Source organism: Otolemur garnettii, unplaced genomic scaffold (genome assembly GCF_000181295.1).
Source record: "Otolemur garnettii isolate 467f Iridium unplaced genomic scaffold, OtoGar3 scaffold00095, whole genome shotgun sequence".
Taxonomy (NCBI): domain Eukaryota; kingdom Metazoa; phylum Chordata; class Mammalia; order Primates; family Galagidae; genus Otolemur; species Otolemur garnettii.
In genome coordinates, this window is record NW_003852490.1 from 7,304,859 (window position 1) to 7,327,128 (window position 22,270).

The following is a 22,270-nucleotide window of genomic DNA, read 5'->3' on the forward strand; positions in this document are numbered from 1 at the left end:
CTCCTTTCATACTCATAGCTCCCTCTGATTCTCCTCTTCCACTTTCCTCTCCCATTTTTAAGGTCCTGTCCAAGTCCAAGCAGGGGTGTCTAACCTTTTGGCTTCTCTGAGCCACATAGGAGGAAGAGTTGTCTTGGGCCACACATTAAACACACAAACACTAGTGAAAGCTAATGAGCATAAAAAGAAAAGGTCCATGCATAATTTTCGTATCGGCCACCACAGGTAAGTGGAAAAAGTCTTCACATAAGCCACATGTGGTCTGCGGGCCGCAGGTTGGACACCCCTGCAAGGATTTTGTGATAACAGTGGGCCAACACAGATAATCTAGGATAATCTTCCTATTTGAAAGCTGGCTGATTAGCAATCTTGCCTGTGATCTTAATTCTCTGCCAGGTAGGGTAACATATTTAAAGGTTCCAAGGATTAGCACATAGACCTCTTTGGGGTGCCATTATTCTGCCTACTATAGGTGTTACAAAGCAAAAGTTTATCTACTAGGAAAATGTCAGATGGTAACATCTGCAGGGTCTGCCGATACCTAGTTTGCTTTTAAGAACTCAGATGCTTTTATTAAATAAAAATAGATTCTGAATTTCAGTTTGTTTTCAGATATAAATGACTGCATTTCTGTGGATCGCAAGCAGGGACTGGAACTTTAAAGCCATTATCCGTTCTTCCTGTGATTTGTTAGTCTGCTGAGGCTGCCATCACAAAGTACAACAGTCTGGGTGACTTAGACAACAGAAGCTTATACTCTCTCAGTGCTGGAGGCTAAGAGTTCAAGATGGAGGCTTCCGCCAGGTTGATTTCTTCTGAGGCCTCTCTCCTGGGCTTGCAGAAGGCCATCGTCTCCTGTCTTTACACGATCTTTCCTCTGTGTCCAAACCTCTTCTCATGAGGACACCAGCCATCCTGGAGTAGGGCCCACCCCAACGACCTCATTTAACCTAATTACCTCTTTCAAAAGCCTGTCTCCAAACACATCACATTCTGAAGAACTGGGGTTAGGACTGCAGTATATGGATGTTGGCGGGAAACAGTTCAGCTCATACCAAGATCTAACACACGTTATGATTAACTTCCGACAGAATCGATACTAACAGGGGACCACTGGTGAAAACTAAAGCGAGAAGACCGGGATACAACTTGTACATTTATACTCAAAATTACTCGCAGGTAGAGTGTTTTTCTACAAAAATGGTGATTTATTTTGCTTTAACATACAATGGTAAATATATGGGGCATCATAAAATCTTTAAAAAATTTTTGCCAGGCTTACTTTACATATTACAATACTAATGTAAGCTCTTAAATTCTTCCGTTTCAGTGAAGGAAAGGGATCCAGCTGACGCCTGCTAGCAGCTTGGCTGAGGATGGACATTAAAATCAGATAAGATACCAAAAATATAAAGCACTTTTCTCCAAACGTGTGTCAAAGTTTTGAAGCAAAACCACTGCCTGCTCCACAGGACAGACAATTTGAATTTTAAAAATGCTCCAGATCAGGGCTAGCAGAACCCTGTGTAACAATACTTACAATACAGTTGAACAATATTTTATCAAAGACTTTTGCACTTGAGATTAAAAAAAAAAATCAAAGAAAAACAGTAGCCAAGGAACTGCACAACCAACCAGAAAATGAAAATTACATAAAATATTTCCACCACTATTTAAATGCCAATTTAATCAAGCAATAGTAAAAAACAAAACACGACGACATAATAATACAACCTTCTGTTTAAAATAACAGCACTGTTCCACTTCTTTCCCACTGAATTTTACATATGAACAGACTATATATACCGGTTTTTCAGAGAAATGTCCATTTGGTCTGTCACACCAGTCAGGCTCGCCCTAAATCCTTTCCGCCGTCTGCAGAGGACACGCGACGCCAGGCTGCTTCCGCTACTTCCAACATCCCGAGTTAGGTACAAAGTCTCAAGTATAATACATTCCTCCCTTTTCCTTTACACAGTGCAGAGTATATGGGCTTGGGTTGCGTAGATTCTCTTTCACTCCAGGTCGCTGTCTTTTTCTAAATTCAAGGCGGTATTCAACGGAGTGCAGTAGTTCGGCTTGTCAGAAGGTACGTAGCCCGGCAGACACAAACACTTGTAGGACCCCTCGGTGTTAATGCACTTGGCGTTCTTGCAAAGAGACATCCGGTTGTTCAGCTCATCGCACTCATTCACATCTGCAATAAGCCAAACCGGGCAGGTAAACGATCTTCACTATTACTCTGTGAGGAGACAGACTCTACAGCGACCCACAGGCATCAAGGCAGCCTAAGGGGTGCACCTCCAGGACACTGCCTCACCCATCACTGTCCATTGCAATCACAGACAAGACAGAGATGACTTTATTTATTTATTTTATTTCAAAACACTAAGGGGGTACAAGATGACTTTTTATATTATAAAAAGGTAGATTATCAGGGAGTTTGTAGAATGTCTTCCCCTGTTATTTAGTACACGAACATTTTGTCAGCTTGACATTTTGTAATCAAACCTTAACAAAGTCAGAGGAACTATATTACCTCTGAATTCCTTCCCTGAACTGCTAGATTTGTCGGGAGGAACTCCGCAGACAGGTAGGCAGAGAGCTCTCTGAGCGCCTCTAGAAAGCCTTCGGTTGCATTCTCAGACCCCCATGTAAACGTGATCCATTTAGGCTCTCAACTCACTTGAAATATCAGTAAGAACCTTGCTCACCTATTTTCCAGACTCGCCACAGATTACAATTAACAAAAGCAAAGTGGGTGAAGGGATTACTACAGGAGGGAGAGGAAAAAGAGAATTAAAATATAAAAATAAAAGAATGAATAAATGGCCTTTTAGCAAAGAGGCCACTAAGCCCTGAGAGACACCACAGAGAAGGGCAGACGTATGTTTCCTGTTATTTTCGATATAAGAGGGAGGGCCACATGAAAGATAATTTTAGGAGGAGTTTTGTCCAAATGATTACTAGGAAGCTGTATTTTTTCCCCAGAAGCCTATTGCTCCCATAGGCTTCTGCCAAGTACTCAGCACGGTCATTACTAGCTGCACAGTCAAAGCTACATTTACTTGGGACATTCTGGTCTTTCCTCCATATCTACCACTCTGTGGACTCTCAAGTGAGAATCAACTCTTCCTTTCTAAAAAGATTTGCAGTAAGACACGGAGAACACAAAATTTACCACTTGAACCATTTTTACGTGGATCGCCCAGTGGCATCACGTACATTCACACTGACTTCACGTACATCTCCAGAACTTTTCTTACCTTCCCGAACTGAAACTCAGCAAATTTATCTTAAATGTACTCGACTGGCTGAGATCTGGTGACAAAGGATCTCAGGAAAAGAATAATTCCCATCAGATACATGTCATTCTTACCGACACAGGTCATCTTGGCCATGTCCAAGTGATACCCATCAAAGCAATCACAGGTATAACCCTCCTGGACCCTCACGCAGCGGCCGTTTTCACATCCATTGAGGATGCCGCACTCCTCAGCCTGTAACTCCTCAAAGCTATTTAAAAATCCTGGAAAGAGAAAGGCAGGAGGCAAGTTAGACATTTTCAGCCTCCTATGCCATTTTTAAAAGTGATATTATTAAGGGTATGGTTCATCTGAGATTTCAAACACCATAACATCAGCATTAGAATTTAAGTTAACCTGAAAGTATCTGTATACAATAGGAAGCATAAAACTTATTTAAAAGGTTGTATGTGTTGTGCAGATTAGTCCCACATCTTGAATTCTGATGTTCTGTATTACAATTACATAAGATGTGAAGGCAAGTACAGTATAGCGTTTGATTTTGCTCTTAGTTATTGGAAATGCTCATCCCAAATTCCAAATTTCCTGAGTTCACAATAGGGCAAATTTCAGAAAATCTTTCAGGATGGACTCAATGGAATTCACCATCACGGGTGGACTAGGCACCTGCTAAGAAGATGCACAAGGGTGGGAAGCACTTTTTCAACTGGAGTTTGCAAGACCAGAGAAAAGCCTGGCTGGCCCGGCCGTGTGAAGTCCGTTCGTCAGCTCTGGCTTGGGGATGGGCCTTACAAAGGGCTCTGGGGGATCAAAGGGTAAAGGCAGTAAAAGGGCTTCAAAACATCCTGATAGATGAGAAAATCATACTCGTGCTTATAAAACCAAGTCTTTTTTTAAAAAAGGAAACAAAGAAACTCTTGTTTGGCTCTTTTTATAGTTTAAATATCTTCAAACTGATTCAGTGTAGTTTCTAGAGTTTTAATAATAGAAAAACAATTTAGCCAGGCATCAAGAGTGTTTAGCTATCATTCTGGAGAGGGAAATTGGAAATAGAAATCCATGGTGATACAAACACGTTGTCATGTGACCTCTCATCCCTTCTCCTCTCCCAAATGCTCCACAAATTAGCTTCAATAAGTAAAATACAGCCAGAACTTTCTTATTAACATGTTGTCTTGCCTTTGAAGTAGTTCTCCAGTGGAACTGCAGGGGGCAGCAAAATATCATTGCTTACGTAGGACCATAAGGCCTCAGTGACTTTAAAATCTGAGTAACATTTCAACAATGGAAGAAAAAGTATCCAATATACTCAGTCCTGTTATGAAACTAATTTATAGCTTTCATATGAAAGCCAAAACCTAATTATAGCCTAAGAATATGGCAAAGGGGAGGGGGAGGGGAGGGGAAGAGGATGGATGGGTGGAGGGAGGGTGATTGGTGGGATCACCTCTATGGTTTATCTTACAAGGGTACAAGTGATTTTTTCTAAAAGTAGAATATAAATGTCTTAACACAATAACTAAGAAAATGACATGAAGGCTATGTTAATCAATTTGATGAAAATATTTCAAATTGTATATGAAAACACCACACTATACCCCATGATTGCGTTAATGTACACAGCTATGATTTAATAAAAAAAAAAACAAAACTGAGTAATGATGTAACCTAAAAATTTTACCCTTTAGAAAGATTCACATGTACCCTTATAAGATGAAACATAGGCTTGATCCCACCAATCACCCTCCCTCCACCCATCTTTCTAAATGGAGAATATAAATGTCTTAACACAATTAACTAAGAAAATGACATGAAGGCTATGTTAACCAGTTTGATGAAAATATTTCAAATTGTATATAAAACCAGCACATTGTACCCCACCCCATAACTGTAATAATGTACACAGCTATGATTTAATAAAAAAAAATAATAAAATGTTAAAAAATAAATAAAAATTTTACCCTCATATTGATGTGAAAATTTTGAAATAAAATAAAAAAGTAAAACTCAAATAACATATACATGACAGGAACATTTTAAAATTTTAAAGGAAAAAATAAGGGTGGTGCTATGGTTCAGTGAGTCGGGTGCTAGACCCATATACCCAGGGTGGCAGGTTCGAACCCAGCCCTGGTCAAACTGCAACAAAAAAATAGCCGGGCATCATGGCGGGTGCCTGTAGTCCCAGCTACTCAGGAGGCTGAGGCAAGAGAATCGCCTAAGCCCAGAGGTTGCTGTGAGCTGTGACTCCCCAGCACTCTACCAAGGGTGACAAAGTGAGACTCTGTCTCTTAAAAAAATAAAATAAAATAAAGGAAAAATAAAAAATTATAGGCCATGGAGAATATGGCAGCAGATACCCAAAGCCAGCTTAACTTAAAAGTCTTCCTCTATAAAAATATTTTCAAATTCCATGTATCACAGCAAAATCATTTTGACTTTACAGCTAGTAAATTATTTTTTATTATTGTAGCAATTAAAACAAAACTAAAACTCGAAACTCCTACACAAATTAAAGCTTGAACCTCTCCAAAATACTTCTTTAGAACGCTCACACAGGTCAGCAGACTACAGCCCGTGGTCTGAGTGTGGTCTGTTATCTACTTTTTTATATAACCATCTATGAATGCTTTCATGGAACTATAGAAGAATGAGGAGCTATAACAGAGATCACGCAGCCTGAAAAGCCTAAAAATTTCACTATCTGGCCCTTGGTACAAAGAGTTTGTCTCTGCTCTAACAAACTTCTGCATTTTCAGAAATATTGCTCTACCGGCAGGTAACGGAGGTGGGGACCCATGAAGGTGATAAGAAACCTCACCCGGCCCCCTCCTACATTCTTATCTACCCAACATGGTCATTTCCAAACAGGGCCAGAAAGCCCTTGCTGGTGGCCAGAGAACTAGCTAGGATTTCTCTGTAACTTGTAAGAAATTCAAAGGCCATTACCAAGACAAAGCTGGAGGTCTTGGAACTGCATCTCAACTTTCTATGTTGCTAACTAGGAAATTGATGTGACACCAACATGTTTATTTCTTAACATTTGTAGCAAATTAAAGAAGAGCTTTCAAGCAATGCCAGCATTCAAAAGAAGGTACATAAGCCAGACGTTTCAACATGAAAATTCCTGGAATCCGAACCATAATGCGATAGCTACACCCATGAACCATGGGATTGTGTCAGCACTGCACGTGGACTTGACCTGGTATTTCTGGACTCAGGGAGCAAGCTGGGCTTTCTTTCAACCTCAATATGTCTCCTCTCTTTCTTTTTTTCTGAAGTAAATGTTTACTGACGTATAACCATAAGAGCAGTCTCATGACTATGAGGGCACTTGGGCCCATTTCATAAAGCAATGCATGGTTACGCTGTGATGAAAAGAAACGTGTTGTTAATCTATGGCATCAGAAGCACAGACGTCCCCCTTGGGAGGCCAGTGCGGTAGGGCACGGGGGGCCTTTGAGATGCTGGCAATGTTCTTGACCCAGTTGGGAGCTACACAGGTGCTGTGTGATAATCAGCCTAGCTAGACTAATAAAGCTGTTTTTGTACGGATTTTAAAGTATCCTTAATTCTGCTACATGATCCACACACTGGGTCCTTCAAAAAAAAGGGGGAGTGGGAGGATTAGAAAGAATAAGAAGGGAGCAGAGGGAAAGAGAAAAAGAGAAAAAGCTCTTTGGATGCAGAACTAAAATAGTTTCCAAATGCAACTATGAAGTTCACATTGTTGCTCTAGAGCAGTGGTTCTCAACCTTCCTAATGCCCTGATGCATTTTCATTGTTATAAAGGGGCCGCGACCCACAGGTTGAGAACCGCTGCACTAGAACCAGGTCCTGGCTCGTAAGTAAGCTTGAGGCCCAGGTGACAGAGCCAGAAGAAAGAAAAAGCTTCGTTCTATTTTGTTACTCAGCAGCATCTCTAAAGTCCTAACCCCTAAATCCTTGGTCTGTAGGGATTCCCTGTCTTAAAGATGTGCCATAGCCACGCCGTGAGGAGGGCCTTTCTGTAAGACACGGAGAAGGCTCCGGGGATTGCATCTGCATACTCCTCCTGCTCCTGAGTTGAGACAGCCTGGTATCTACTAATACAGCAGGCTCTCTGTACACTGACCACCCAAGGGACTGTAAAAACAGTGGCGGTCAACACAAGGACCCAGGCCTGCTGTACTGACACGTACATGTGCTGCATGTCCAGTCTATGAAAATCGGGTCAACTTAAGGAGGTGGTCAGTGTAGGAGGCGGCCAACTATGGAGGTCCCACTGCCTTTCATTTTGGACCATGCCAACTTTCAGACTTCAAATCATTATTATGCAAGTGAGAGCTCCAACTCCCCCTGGAGACGCTGAGCTTGCTGGGAGGCTCCTCCTGCAGCATTTACTTTTTAGAGGGGAATGAAGGTGATTTGGAGGAGCACGTGCCCACCCTCCATGGTGCCCACCCACCATGCTCACAGGAGAAGCCAGCATGTATCACTTCGTACTTAATAAATCCCCTCAAGATTGTATTCCAAAAATTCATCTCTGACCAGAAGAGCAATTCTTTTCTTATCACTTGCTCTAAAACACTTGAGAAGATCAACTTGGTACAGTTAACGCTGGTCATTTCCCTGTAGGACAAAAACACCACAATGCAACCAGGCTCTTAAGGAAACTCTAACCCTTAAATTAGACCTCTACTTAATGTAAAAAGAAATTCTGTTATGAAAATTATAGCAACAAGATCATCACTGAAGGAAAGTAAAGGTAACAGCGCCCCCACCAGCAAGACTGGTCATGGAATCCAGTGGTCCTCAGACTCCCCTGCGCAGATGGGCTTGGGAAACAGACTTCCTGAGGAGCCAGTCTGGGGGAGCCTAGAAGTCTGCATTCCTTCCAAGTTGCCAGGGATCAGATTTTGAGAGCCACTGATTAATTTCTAACCACAACTTAGTTCCAATGTAAAGGACAACTTGGCTTACGGTCCTGAATGAAGTAGGGATCAGCTTCTGGAGTGTACTGTTCGCTGAAGTCGACCAGGGCATCCCGTCCGTACGGCCGCCGGCGTCCTGTCACGGGGATGTTGCACAGCTGGGCATAGTCATCTAAGAAGGAAAGGACAAGCGCATGAGGCCCCAGTGCTGCTGGCTCGCGCCTGCCCACATCCCCTCACAGCTCGGGGCCATGAGGACCCTCCAGCATGCCCGTTTCATGCGTGCCTGTTTCCCGCACACCATGGAGACTGGACATGTCCGAAGGTTTGGTGGGCATTCTGGATATCCCCATGCACTGACTGCTGAGGAGCACAATTAAAGTTCTAAATCAAAACCCAAATATAGTAGCTGAATGGTTCCCAGAACACGCCCCAGAGCCACCGGAGAGTGCTTCAGGCCTCCTGGAAGGATGGCTTTACCCAAACCCATCAGGTTTGTCACCGAAAACATCTTCAAGATATAATAAATTCATAAACAGGTACTCCGTAACTCACCAGAGACAGGAAAAATATATGCCGGGTACCAGAAACAAGACAACGCTGAGCAAGGAAGCTGCTGGTTCCTCTGCTTAAATTTAGTGGCCACTTACAACTCTAGCCTTGCTCTGCAGTCCCTGTGGGCAGCTGCATGGCCACGGTGATTATAAGAATAAGAAGCAAAAATAGCTCCCAGCCTCCTAATGCTTGCTCCGTGCCAGGTACTGTCCTGAGCACTTAATATACGTTAATTCACTAGAACCCTCACACCACCCTCTGGAGAGGTTCTCTTACCTCCATCTCACTGATGAGGACATAAGAGCACAGAGAGCTTAGAGGACAGCCGGTAAGGTGGGGCAGCCCCAGGTGCCAAGTCAGGAGAGAAGCTCCCAAGTGCAGTCTCTACACCCTGTCTCTCAGTCCCTTTGGAATTCTTATCCTTGCCTCTCTGCACCCCAGCGAGACTCATCTGCAGTCACCACATTGCCATTCCAAGCTCGGTCAACCCCACAGCTGCCTGACTTCTCAACTCCCCTTGGTTCCCTCAGAGGAGCAGGGGTCTCTGTTCTCCCTCTGTCCTGGGGTTACTGAGCTTTCAATGCACGTCCTGCTCCCAGGCTACTATTCACGTTTAAGTCGAGCTCTGTTGCAGGCCTAGAGGGGAGAGCTGGAGACAGAGTAACTTCAGGGTCCAAATGCACAGAAAACATACTAAGGAGAAGCCTAGAAGGTGGCAAAAATTCTGGGGCTCCCCAGACATCCATGGCTGCTCAGGAGCAGCAGGGCTGGGCATGGATGGACACGCTCGGGGCAGTCACAAAGGCAATGGCCACACGCACCTGGGACTTTCCTCTATTTTATTCCACCTTAAAACACCCCAAACTGAAGAAAAACACTATGGCAACAGTGTGAATTCTGAAGGCTTCCATGTCCCCCCACTTACATGACTCTAGGAACGAGGGTGAGGAGCCAAAGGTGCGTGTGGACGCGCGTGACACAGGTTCTGAGGGTCGCACAGGGAAATGTGAGACCAAGGAAGCCCTTGGCCGCCGGGAGGGCAGGATTCTGGGTGCCCCTTCCTAAAACTCTCCTTATGTGGAAGCTTTCCAGAAACAACAGTCAGACCCCAGTCAGTCCCTAGCACTTTTGCATGAAACCATTCCAGGAGAAATATTAATTACATTAAGGAAATAGCTAAACCTGGAAAAAAGATTCTTGACCCCCCCCCCCAAAATTACAAATTCAAGCAGAGAGTGCACCAATGGCTGCCGGTTCTGCTTAAAGTCTGAAGCCGCAGAAGTGAGGATCTTCCTGTAAGAGCGAGATCACTGAAAGGTTTACGAGCTCTAAGGGCTGAGGTCATCTTCTCCTGTAACGTTATATATACATGTATATTTGTCGATATCTTGTTGGGAGACTTGTTCTATATTTTATATCCAAGCCATGATTGTGCTCTAGAGTGGATATTAAAAATGAATTAATTCTAATCCTAGCACTCTGAGAGGCTAAGGAGGGTGGATTGCTTGAGCTCAGGATTTCGAGACCAGCCTGAGCCAGAAAGAGTGAGACCCCCATCTCCACTAAAAAGAGAAAACCCAGTCAGTGGATATAGTGGTGCACTCCTGTAGTCCCAGCTACCTGAGAGGCTGAGGCAAGAGGATCACTTAGCCCAAGAGTTTGAGGTTGCTGTGAGCTAGGATGCCATGTATTCTAGCCAGGGCAACAGAGTGAGACTTTGTCTCAAACAAGAAAAATTATTCATGTACTTATTTTGTAAAACAGAATCCAGAGGTGGCTGAGCACCCTCCTCTTGGATGGCTGTCGGGGAAGCCTCACTGACACGTGAGGTCCCAGGGAGGTTGACACAGTCAGGGCTTGGCCAGAGCAGTCTGGCCCTCCATCCAGTGCTCCAGACGTCCCTCCTGATCCTAACAAATGAGGCAGCCTCAGTATCCCAGCCTCTCACCACCCGGCAATGCCAAAGGCAGGCACCATAGGTGAGGGTGGAGAGAGGAACGGGCCCCTGTTTCCATGCTCAGCTTCCCCGAAAAGTGGCAGTCCTTGAACCAAAACTAAGGAGTTGAATAGGAATTATGTTACAGGAAAAGATACTTTAGATTAATTTTTAAATGAGTTTATCCATCAAGAAAGGAAACTGTAAGGTGTGTTTGGCGACCACCGAGGGGGTCCTAAAGAAGCTTCTCTTGACCCAGGTCGGTGAATGAGGGATGCATAGGGCAGCTGAGGTGGGCAGCGGTGCCTCTGGGACTGGCCACATCTCCCTTCCCTTCCCTTCTTCCCCCACCACACATTTTTCCTCTTGAGATTCTAGGACTTGTCCTTTACTGCTTCACTTTGTCTAATGCATTAACATTCCAAGATCCAAGATGGATTCTGCATTCTACGTACTCTCTTTTGTAAGTGAAGATCTGCTACAGTCACACCATCATCGCCAGGACATGGATTTTGAGCTATGTCCTGGGAACATGGATGGGTCTGTCCTCATCCATCCACACCGCCTCTTGCATCACCCACATCTGCTCTGACTCGTGGCCAGAATCAAGGGTGATGTGTGTGGGGTAAGGGAAAGGGCACGGGCTCTGCAGGCAGAAGCTGGAGCTTGGGTCCTCCTGGTACTACCTACTGGGATACCTGGCTTAGCAATTCTGGGTAAGCCTCAGTTTCCACATCTGACATTCAGGGCTAATAATTCTTATCTACCTCTGTGTTACTGACATACAAAAAATGAGATAATATTGTAAGATTGTTCATAAATTTTAAAGCCCCTCTAAAAGGGAGGATACCTTTTTTGTCTTGCAAGTGAAATCACTAATTCTCTATTGAAAATTTGGAACTAAATGAAGATTTTCAGACACTATTAGAATGAGTGATTTAAATTTTACTTTTAATGAAATTTCTTTTCTTTTCTTCCTTTTTTTTTTTTTTTTAAGAGACAGTCTTACTTTATTGCCCTCGGTAGAGTACTGTGGTGTCACAGCACACAGCAATCTCCAACTCCTGGCCTTAGGCGATTCTCTTGCCTCAGCCTCCTGAGTAGCTGGGAATACAGGCGCCCACCACAACGCCCGGCTATTTTTTGTTGCAGTTTGGCTGGGCCCAGGATCAAACCTGCCACCCTCAGTATATTGGGGCAGCACCCTGCCCACTGAGCCACAGGCGCCATCCCAGTTTTAACGAAATTTAAAAGCAGTTATCAAAGAGCAAAGAATTGTGCAGTAAATTAAGAGCAGTCTCCAGGGGGTTTAGGTTTTGTTTCAAGATTATCTGGAGTTTTTAAATAGATGGGTGAGGCTCGGCGCCTGTGGCTCAAGCAGCTGACGCGCCAGCCACATACACCTAAGGTGGTGGGTTCGAATCCCCAACCCGGGCCTGCCAAACAACAATGATGACTGCAACCAAATAATGGCCAAGCACTGTGGCGGGCGCCTGTAGTCCTAGCTACTTGGGAGGCTGAGGCAGGAGATTCGCGTGAGCCCAGGAGTTGGAGGTTGCTGTGAGCTGTGATGCCATGGCACTCTACCCATGGGGATAGCTTGAGGCTCCGTCTCAAAAAAAATAAATAAACAAAATAAATAAATAAATAGATGGATAAAATCTCAGGCTCAGTAAATAGAGACAAAGAACTTCATCTAAGACAAGAAGGTACAAAAGTATTGACTACCTTGGTAAATATAGTAACTCGGTTGAATGGGGATAAAGTTCTGATCAAGAATACACTTAATATTAATTCAAAAGAGCTCAAAATATAGGGGGAAAACTGATGTCTAACAGGTACAGGCCTGAATCACTTAGAAATATTTTAAGTAGAGAGTAGGGTTATAGAAGTTGATTTTACCATCTTTTAGGAGAGCAATCTCAATACCACAAAATCTTCTCCTCAGTCTTGGGCAAGGTGTCCCCTTCAGGATCTTGTTACAGGCAAATTTCCAGCATGTGCAGACCTCAGAGCACCCCAGCCACAGACAGAGCCCACTCTAACACTCTAACCTGGAGGTGCTGGGCCTGGGCACGTCCATGGTTAGGTCACACTAGAGTCCAGCCTGGTGGATGGCAGTGAATTGTGGTCAGCTGAGGGTACAGAGCCCAAGAATAGCAGATTGCTGAGTATTTTCACAACTTCCCATGAGAACCCGTGACAATCTCCTGGATGTTGCTTTAGGCAGCTCTTTGTGTGCAGATGCACATACAGTTTTCTATCCTTGGAATCTGTTTCTCTTTCCAAAACACCTTTTACTCATGCACAGCAACCACCATTAGTCACCTGGTTATCCAGGGCTAGAGGGATAGCCTTGCTTAGCAAGACTTGTCCTGGGAGGTGCGCTTTGTTGGGCAATCCCATTTCTGAGACCCCTGTGCTCATCAGGGACCCAGTCAAACATGAACGTGAAATGAACAGGAAACGGAAACAGTCACACCTCAAAGACCCTCCCCTCCCCTCAACAGCACTCTCCATCTCCCCAAGGCAAACGCTTAGCTCCTGATCAAAGCTGTGAGCAGACACGGGTGGGATGCAGCGGACACCATCACTCAGTGGTCTAAACAGACAGGCGGCTGACCACACTAATTTCCCTGGCATGATAGATTCATATGACAAATGGTGCTGCTTTGACTTTCATTTTAAATTGGGAACAAAAAAAGCTTTACCTCCTAGAGCCAGTGGGTGTGGGGCCCCTGCTGTCAACAGCAGTGGGAAGCACATTACCATATCCTGGCAGGAAATCTCCATTCTTGATGACAGACACATCTGCAGGGCTGGACAGTCACATGTCACAGTGCCATTCAGCATGTGAGGAAACTGGGGGTGAAGTTTTAGTTCTGACTGAGGAGGATGAAGTTTAGCAACTGTGAGAAACAGTGACAGGGTCGCATTCTGTTCTCCACGTATCAGGGCTAAAAATTCAGTGCTCTCAAGTTTGGACTGCTTATTTTTTCAAATATAAGAGAAACAAGGACTAGTTCTTGTACATTAAAAAAAGTGGGTCAGGCTGGGTGTGGTGGCTCATGCCTGTAATCCCAGCACTCTGGGAAACTGAGGCAGGTGGATCACTTGTGCTCAGGAGTTTGAGACCAGCCTGAGCAAGAGTGAGACCTCATCTGTACTAAAAAAAAGAAAAATAGCCGGGCATTGTGGCAGGCACCTGTAGTCCCAGCTACTCAGGAGGCTGAGGAAAGAGGATCGCTTGAGCCCAAGGGTTTAAGGTTGCTATGAGCTGTGACATCATAGCACTCTACCCAGAGTGACAGAGTGAGACTCTGTCTCAAAAAAAACAAAAGAAAAAAAGCAAAGAAAAGAAAAGGGGTTATATTTTACTCTCATTTCCAGACCAGGTGTTTTTCTTAAGATTTCAGCACAGACACACGACCAGGCAATGGAGGAAGGACATGGAGAAAATGGGGTGAAAGTATTTTCACTCTAGGCTCTGATGAGCCCACATTGTAACAGGCGCTTTTAAAAACTGAAATTAGCCCCATGTTGACCATTTACTGAACGTTCCACCCAGCGCCAGTAAAGGAAGGCAAAGGCGAGGCCTGGGCTGGTATTGCCACCAACTGTGGAGTTGGGTGTCCGCCTACTCTGTCTTTTATCTGAGAATAAACTCTTTGCCACAACAGTCCCTGGTGAACCCTGCCTCCCTGAAATCAGAATGTGCGGAACTGTGACGGCAAATCGGATTCACTAAACTGAGAGAGGCCCTGGGGCCAACAGACTTGGGTTCTAGTCCCTGTTTTTCCACTTCCTAGTTGCTCGGTCTGGACGTGTTTCTCCATCTAGTGGACAGGATAATGGTGTTCTTTTCTGTAGTTGTATAGTATTAAAAGTGATTCACTCAGCATTTCATTCAGTGACTGATGGGTTGATTCTTTCCTTCCTAAAGAGGCTGGGAATATTATGGACAGGGTGGGGTTGGGGCAGAGAGGAAGGATGCAACGCTAGTTCCCGGGGACAAGCTTAACAGCTGATCAGGACCACAGCTGTGGAGTCACAGTCAGCCTGGAGGAGCTGGGGGAGGGTTCCCCTGGGAGTGAGCGTCTGCAGCGAGGAGGTCCAGCAGGAGAAGACAAGGTGGGAAGATGATTCAGAGAGCCACAGACGTGTGAACAGAAACCAGAGCATTTCGGGACTGGCTCCCCTGTGCTGGACTCTAAGTCCTTTTGCATAAACTCTCTCATTTAAATCATAGAACCCAAAAGTCATTCGTTTTTTTTGTTTGTTTCTGATAAGAAAACTACGGTTTTATAGCCTAACTTGCCTTGCCCACGGTCAGGTAAGGGATTTGCACCTAAAGCAGTCCACCTGCCAAACCATGTTCTTTCTGCTCCACAGTTGCCCTTAAGGAACCCTGAGGGGCTGGGGAGAGGCAGCTAGTAAATTCGCTGCCTAGACCTAAGCGTCAGGTAAGGACTGAGTTCAGCAATAAGCATTTGTGACTAAAATTCCAGAGAGAGTTCATAATCGTGAACGCTGATGAGCTCAGCTCTGCCAGGGTCAGCTCTATCATTAGCAGGATTTATGTTTATTGAATTTGCTCGATTTATTAGGTGAAAGAGATCAAATTGCTTAATGTCCAATTATACTGTACTTGCCGAGGACAGGGAAGTAATGAAGTCTAAAGTCTTGGCAGGGATTAGATTCTGTGGGACTCCTGTAAATGTTAATGGTCTAAGGAAACTCGTGGGCCATGGACACATCAAGTTCTCCCCACCCCCAGCCTTCACCTAAGGTTACACTCCTCGGTTCAGATACTGCCGCTGTTCCCCATTGGATTGTTGTTTACGTAGCCAGAGGAACTGAAGAGAGAGATTTGTGACTGTTACGACGAGTGCCAAAAAATGGGGGCTCCCTGTGCATTCTAAACCCTGGATTTAAAAATTTATATTCTCATAACACTATGAAATCACACCACCCACGAAAACCTTAAAATAATGATGAATAACTTACGAGTTTCTTACTAAGAACTGCATGAAAAGTTTCCCCCATTTCTAACTACCCAAGACTTTGGAAACATAACATGAAGACTTACATCCAGGCAGTTTCAGAGGAAATGAGGAACGAGCCCTCTAATATTTAATAAGAGACAAGACTGAACAATACAATAAACACAGAGGCAAATGTGAGTTCAGTTCAACATGTTAATTTTCTGAACTGATCTGACTTCACACTCTTTCAACTCTGAGGACATATGAACCCTTTCATTTCCCCTTTCCTGCTCTTTGAATACCATTCAAAGCAACAATCTGGGACTTCGACAGTTAGGAAAAATAAATATTGTCTATATGAAGTACATTTAAATAATTGATTTCATTAATGAAGAATTATTTAAAAACAGAAGCTAAGCGTGTAGGGGGAGGTTGCATCCTGTTGTGAATGGAGTAAATGTGAGTTCGTTGTTCCTTTAGAATCCTTAATCTTGTGCTATGTGAATTTTGCTTCAATTTTAAAAAGTCGGCAGTAACAAAAAATACAAGGGAAGATACGCTTTTTATGTAAGTCTGGAATTCATCTAACCTTCCTAATTTAACTGGTAGAATGAGGAAACAAGATTAGATGATCTCTAATAGCTTATATATTCTATGATTCTGAACAGAAAACATCTTTACTACTAGGTTGCAAATTTTTTTTTGAGAGACAGAGTCTCACTTTGTCGTCCAGAGTAGAGTGCCGTGGCATCACAGCAACCTCAACCCCTGGGCTTAGGAGATTCTCTTGCCTCAGCCTCCCAAGTAGCTGGGACTACAAGCACCCGCCACAACACCCGGCTATTTTTTTGCTGGAGCTAGGTTCGAACCAGCTACCCTTGGTATATGGGGCCGGCGCCCTACTCATTGAGCCACAGGCATGGCCCTAGGTTGTAAAAATTTGATGAAGGTAATTTGTTACTGAAACTTGGGGGCTACAATAAGAGGTAATTACCACTAGAGGATGCTGTTACCTTCGGGGGTGCCCGCCTGGGTCTTTTCAGAATGAATCATCAACATGTAATTTTACAACTGGTAAGCGCGGACAATCTAATCTTCCCATGTGTTTTTCTCCTTTTTTTGGTGGGAAAATGTGTTTAGAGAAATTTAATGATATTCTAAAGGTTGAGTCAGGATAAATTCTCAAGGTTTTCTTCTACTCAAAGTATCATTAAATTATAAGGACAAAGAAAAACTCTGTTTGAAAGTACTTTTTAACCTTGCTTATTTTTCTAAAGTTTTACAACAAAGAAAGCTGTCAAAACCCCTTGGATTAATATTCAGAAGTACAGATCTCAAGGTTCTGGATAACAAAGATATCACTCTGAATCATTATTTAAAGAGTCAGTTCTAGGTAATTAATGTAATATTAAAATTACACTAGGGATAGCCAATATGATTATTCATGAAAATGTATTCCACTCAATGGGAAATGAGATATCAGTGCAAAGCAGAAAACCGGAACATTTTTCTAGATTCCCTCATTCTTTTTATGACTTCTTCATATTTACCTCATTTTGAGATGACTGTCCTCTTACAGTCCCCTCTTGATCTGGTCACAATCAGAATCAGACACAGACCTAGTAGCTCTTACTTTTGGCAGTGATTTTTTTTTCTGTTCCTGCTAGAGGGCGGAAATACCAAATTAATGGCATTTTCTGGAGTTGAGCAGTGGACAACCAACACACGTGTTCACAGCAGCTCTGCCTGCCACGGAGACTGGAAGCTTGGCGGGACGCTGAGGAAGGCTTCCTCATGTCAGAATTCCCCCCCCCCCCCAATGAGCTAATCTCCTATAACCTGCTTCCTTCTTAACCTATTGGCTATGTTGATGCTGAATGAAACAACTGCCTTCTAAACTTCTGCTCCCTGCAGATTTGTAAGGACAAAGGACTTGTTTGCTCTCTAAGCATTTTCTAGATGCCTTTCTCCCAATCACAAGGGGCCTTATCCGTCTGCTGCATGGAGAGAGAATAAACTTTCCCTCACCCCTCCTGCCAGGCTTGCCTGCTCTGGCCACGTCAGCATTTCAAAGGGAGCCAGCAGCTTCATTCTAGCCATAGCTGTTGGTGGTATAAGGTTATTTAATAAGAGGTCAAAGCAAATACAACATTATTTTAATTCAAAACCTCAAACTCAGAACAGGGTTTTACACAATTATGCTCAGTGATTCATAGTCACACTCTTCACAATTCATTCTTCCCAGACTGTATGGCAGCTAGTCCCACGATCAAAGAGAAAAACGCTAAGAGCAAATTTTACTTAAAATATATGAAAGTAAAACATTCGCGAGAACAAATCATTTTGTTCCCGAGAATACTAAAAGGGCGATTGTAGAACACTGAATGCCTATTCATCACCTCTGATTTCAAAGGAGAAAGTGGAAACTAAAACTGTTACTTTTGAGATAAATTAGATTGCTTGTTAATTAAAAATTAAAGTGTTGCTTTGGTGATCAGAATGTTCACAGGCATGCTTCAGTTTCTTTACTGTGGCTTGAAATTAGATTCTAATGGGACATCAGTGAGATTACAATCATAATGAAATTTATTTTCCATTCAGAATATTTTATAAAACAGAGAGTAGCCAAATGCTTTCCTAGCATTTCTATGCAGGATAACCCTCGGGAAAATAAATATGAATGGAACTGACACTCCGAAGTCCAAGCCATATAAAAAATTTCACAAGTGCTCATGTCACCCTGGGGAATCTATTGCTCAAACTCTTCTCAGGTTGAACTGTTCTACAATTGCTGGTGAGGACATTGAGACAATCGCTTCAACCAGTTTTTAAATACAGACTTCGTTCTCCTGTAAAGCCTAGCAAGGCCCACTCTGGGCCTCCCTCGCGGGCATTCCAAACCCTCGCTGACTCACTGGTAATCCAGGGAATTGGGGTTTGGGAACTGCAGTGGGTTCCGGAACACTCCTCCAGACGTCTGTCTTCAGCAGTTTAGCAGGAAATGAAGGAGTAAGTTTTCCCCTCTATCAGGATTTTTGTTGCTTTTTTACAAAGCTATCCTCACTTTGAGGCAAACAGTATTTACTTTCCTTCTGATATGTTTTTAGTCAATGATTACAATCCGATCCTAACGGGAATCTGACTTCCTTGTCCAATGCTTACGTTTCCTCCAATGCACCTGCCCAAACATGGTAATTTTTTTTTAAAAAAACTACATTTTAATTTCATTTCTATTATTTTTCCTCTTAGGTACTATGCCTCCCTCCCCTTCTCTTCCATTCATTCCTGTTTACTTGGCCCCTTTCACAAATCCACTATTCTCTTCCCCAGTTTAGTAGCAGATGTCCTGACCAGCTGGGAGCCAGCAGTGAGTCTTGAGTCTGGGAGGAAATCTCTATGGGGTGAGCACATCCCTTTAGGAGAGGGAATTCTGATAAAGGATTTTTATGTATTTTTTCCTATCCTCTTATTCCCTTGAGAGTCATTGCAGTGGAAAATGCTGATTATAGAAATGGTATACAGGTGAAACGTTTGGGGTCCCCTGTGAACATTCTCTGTACCCCACGTATTGCTGGGTTCACTCATTACTGTGCCTGTGCAGGTGCCACACCCTGGTTTTAATTCTCTAGCTGATAACTGATAATCAGAGCCCTGAATTTCTCTACCCAGTAATCTTGTCTGGCTTAGGATGGTAATTCTGCTAAAGAAATAATTAAGTTACTGAAGTTTAAATATTAACACTTTCCTGTTAAAAGTTTTAGAGATGTTTTTTCTCTTGTCTTAGAGTTATGCTTAGAGTGTTTAAGAAAATTACATAATAGAGAACCTGACAACTGGACTTTGACTTGAAATCTAATTGATTTTAGATTTAAGATTTTAAGTTGAATGAGAATTAAGAGACTTGCATTAAGTTCCTAACTTACCCTGGTAGTTTTGAAGGCTGCCAAAGATGAAGCTTCCTCCAAGTCGGCAGGTGCACTCAGGTCTGCTCTATTCCCTGAACATGCTTCCATCCCTACTGTCTTTGATTCTTGCTTCCTTTCCAAGAGACTTCTAGCACCACTGTCAGTGCGGGATAAGCCTTACCTTATTTTCTAGACCAGGATTTGATTCATACCTAATACCTCTGGAGCTTTTACTACATGCCAAGAACCTGACGTGCTCTATCACATTTACCTCTCCCAAGGCCCTCTCGGGCCGATGCTGCCGACATGACCATTGTAAGAAGGAGGACACTGATGTAAGGACCGACTCCATCACAGAGCTGCAGGGGTATCATCCAGTACTGAATCTTATTTCGCAACAATCCTTTATATCAGAAAAGGTATTTTTCAGCCTTTCTTTGGGAGGGATGAGAGGAAGCTTTCTAAATAAATGAGCAATCAAAAAGATAAATAAATAAGGAATCCTTTCACTGAGGAATAATATGAACATCTATTTCAATCCAGTTCCACAGATACCAAGAATTCAGTAAGCCCTGGACCACTTCCCTATTCAGAATACACTCAGTACATACACCGTTTAGACATTCTGCGTGCAGCCGTGATAGCCACTCCATTTGGGGGGCCTGTAAGACCTTTTAGTTTGATTTTACTTTCCCATTATGACTGATCAACAGCTACTTTTTAATAATAATGCTATGCTCAGGATCTACGATAAAAACATTAAATGCTTTCATACTCAAGAGTATTAACTATCAGAACCTCACAGAGAGGCCTCAACTCTGGATAAAGAAGTCTGTAGTAACTTGTTCAGTGTAGTGACACAAAATCAGGGCCAAAACAGAACAAGGCCTCGGGACTGCCCAAAGCAAAGGCAGTGACCAGTCATTATATCCCACATGTAGGACGTTCCAAAGTTGTTATTAACATTCTTTGGAAACATATTTCTTGGAAAAGCCTTTAAACCTTTAAACGGTGACTGCTGAAAGGCCTTTTGCAACTATTGCCTAGTTCCAATATTTTTTCAAGTTGAGCCCATGAGTGAAATTCCTGTCTTCCTTTACACTTCCTAGGATATTATGAAAATTCTTACACTGAGATCTTCGGGAACATGTAAGAGCCATGCACGGATGTGGAAGAAGTTAAAGTGTTTTAATATAGATCCTAAGGTCTTTTACTTTTGAAAAGTTATATAAAAAAATTGGGGTAGATTAGCTATTAGGAAGTATTCAAAAATTTTGTCATAGCAAGTGGTGAATTTATTAAATAATGCATCATTTGCATATTTAAATGCCATAATATTTAGGAATAAAATAGTCTAACTCTGAACATCATTTTACATTTCATTAAATACTGAACATCTGTTCCAATTTTTTTGCCTAGTATATAAGTGTTCAGTAAATAATGAAATGAAGGAAAATATAACTACTTCAACTAAAACTGTAAACAGGTAAATTAAAAATAATATAGACTTCATTTCAGATAATCTAGTGGCGCTTATTTCTTCCTGTAAATCTCAAGATGTACCTAATTGATATGTAGCAATAATCATTCTTTCCCACACTATTAAGAGGAGTACGAGTAACTTACAAATACCTTCCATTCTCCTGGTGCTAGCGTTCAATCTACCTGACACAAAGGAAGTTAGATAATACTAACATTGCTTCATTCAACAGATCCTCACGATGTTTCTGCTCATAGCATACCTCTGTGCTTCTGTTCTTTAATTCAACAGACATTAAATAAAATCCGTTTGTTCTCACATTCGTCATCCATTCTACATTAGGTGAAGATACAATGATGAAGAAACCACACATAAATCCTGCCCTCAGAGAGCTTAGCTTCTGGTTCAAGGTGATGAGGGAACTGAGAGGCAGACAGCCATGTGTTCAAGGTGATGAGGGAACTGAGGAGCAGACAGCTGTCTGTTCAAGGTGATGAGAGAACTGAGAGGCAGACAGCCATGTGTTCAAGGTGATGAGGGAACTGAGGAGCAGACAGCTATGTGTTCAAGGCAGCATCACTAATCAGAAGGCGAGCTGGAAGCGGGAGCCACATCTGTGGACTTCTTATCCAGAGCTCAGGATCCCTCCCTTCTCTACACCATTTTAGCAGCCGCAGCTTCCACTTGACAATTAAAAAACGCTATTTATTTTGAATGGGATAAACGTGTATAGTCATCCCTTGGTATCCCCAACATTTTCTAATTTATTTTTGGTACTTCAATTTCCTTTAGGGCTTTTTCAAAAAAATCACTCTCACCTTTCTACACCTGAGTTCTTTCTTCAAGACAACGTCTAAGGTTAAAAAAACACCTGTATTGCAGGACATTATACCACCAGTAGGTGGCAATCTCAACACACCAGTCCGGTTTACTACATCCCATTTACTCACAGTAAGTCTAATTTTATTCATGCAAAGTCTAATCATTTCAACAAATATAAGAAGACACTGGGATCACTGTCCCAATGGTCAAATTTGTATAATTTGCTTTCATTTGAAGATCAATAGATTTTTATTTCCATGAAATAATAGCTCTCTACAGACCATGTAATTCACAATTTTTAAGTTTACACTTTTAAGAGTAGCCATAAATAAAAACATTAAAATTCCATTTTAAATTAATTGCTAGGCATCACTAGTAGTTTTACTTACTGATAATTTTTTTTTTTTT

At 42.7% G+C, this 22,270-nt stretch overlaps 1 protein-coding gene across 8 annotated transcripts in view; it reads right to left on the reverse strand.

Moving 5' to 3' along the window:
• Nucleotides 1-1,187: 1,187 nt before the first annotated feature.
• Nucleotides 1,188-22,270, reverse strand: part of LTBP1 (latent transforming growth factor beta binding protein 1) — a 437,504-nt gene continuing 416,421 nt past the window's right edge. For all 8 annotated transcript variants that reach the window (XM_023516658.1, XM_023516653.1, XM_023516654.1 and 5 more), the window contains 3 exons: nucleotides 8,229-8,351; nucleotides 3,380-3,529; nucleotides 1,188-2,197 (listed from right to left, as the gene is read on the reverse strand). In XM_023516658.1, coding sequence (XP_023372426.1) covers nucleotides 2,016-2,197; nucleotides 3,380-3,529; nucleotides 8,229-8,351 — 455 coding nt within the window. In that variant the 3' untranslated portion in view covers nucleotides 1,188-2,015. The remainder of the gene's footprint in view (nucleotides 2,198-3,379; nucleotides 3,530-8,228; nucleotides 8,352-22,270) is intronic.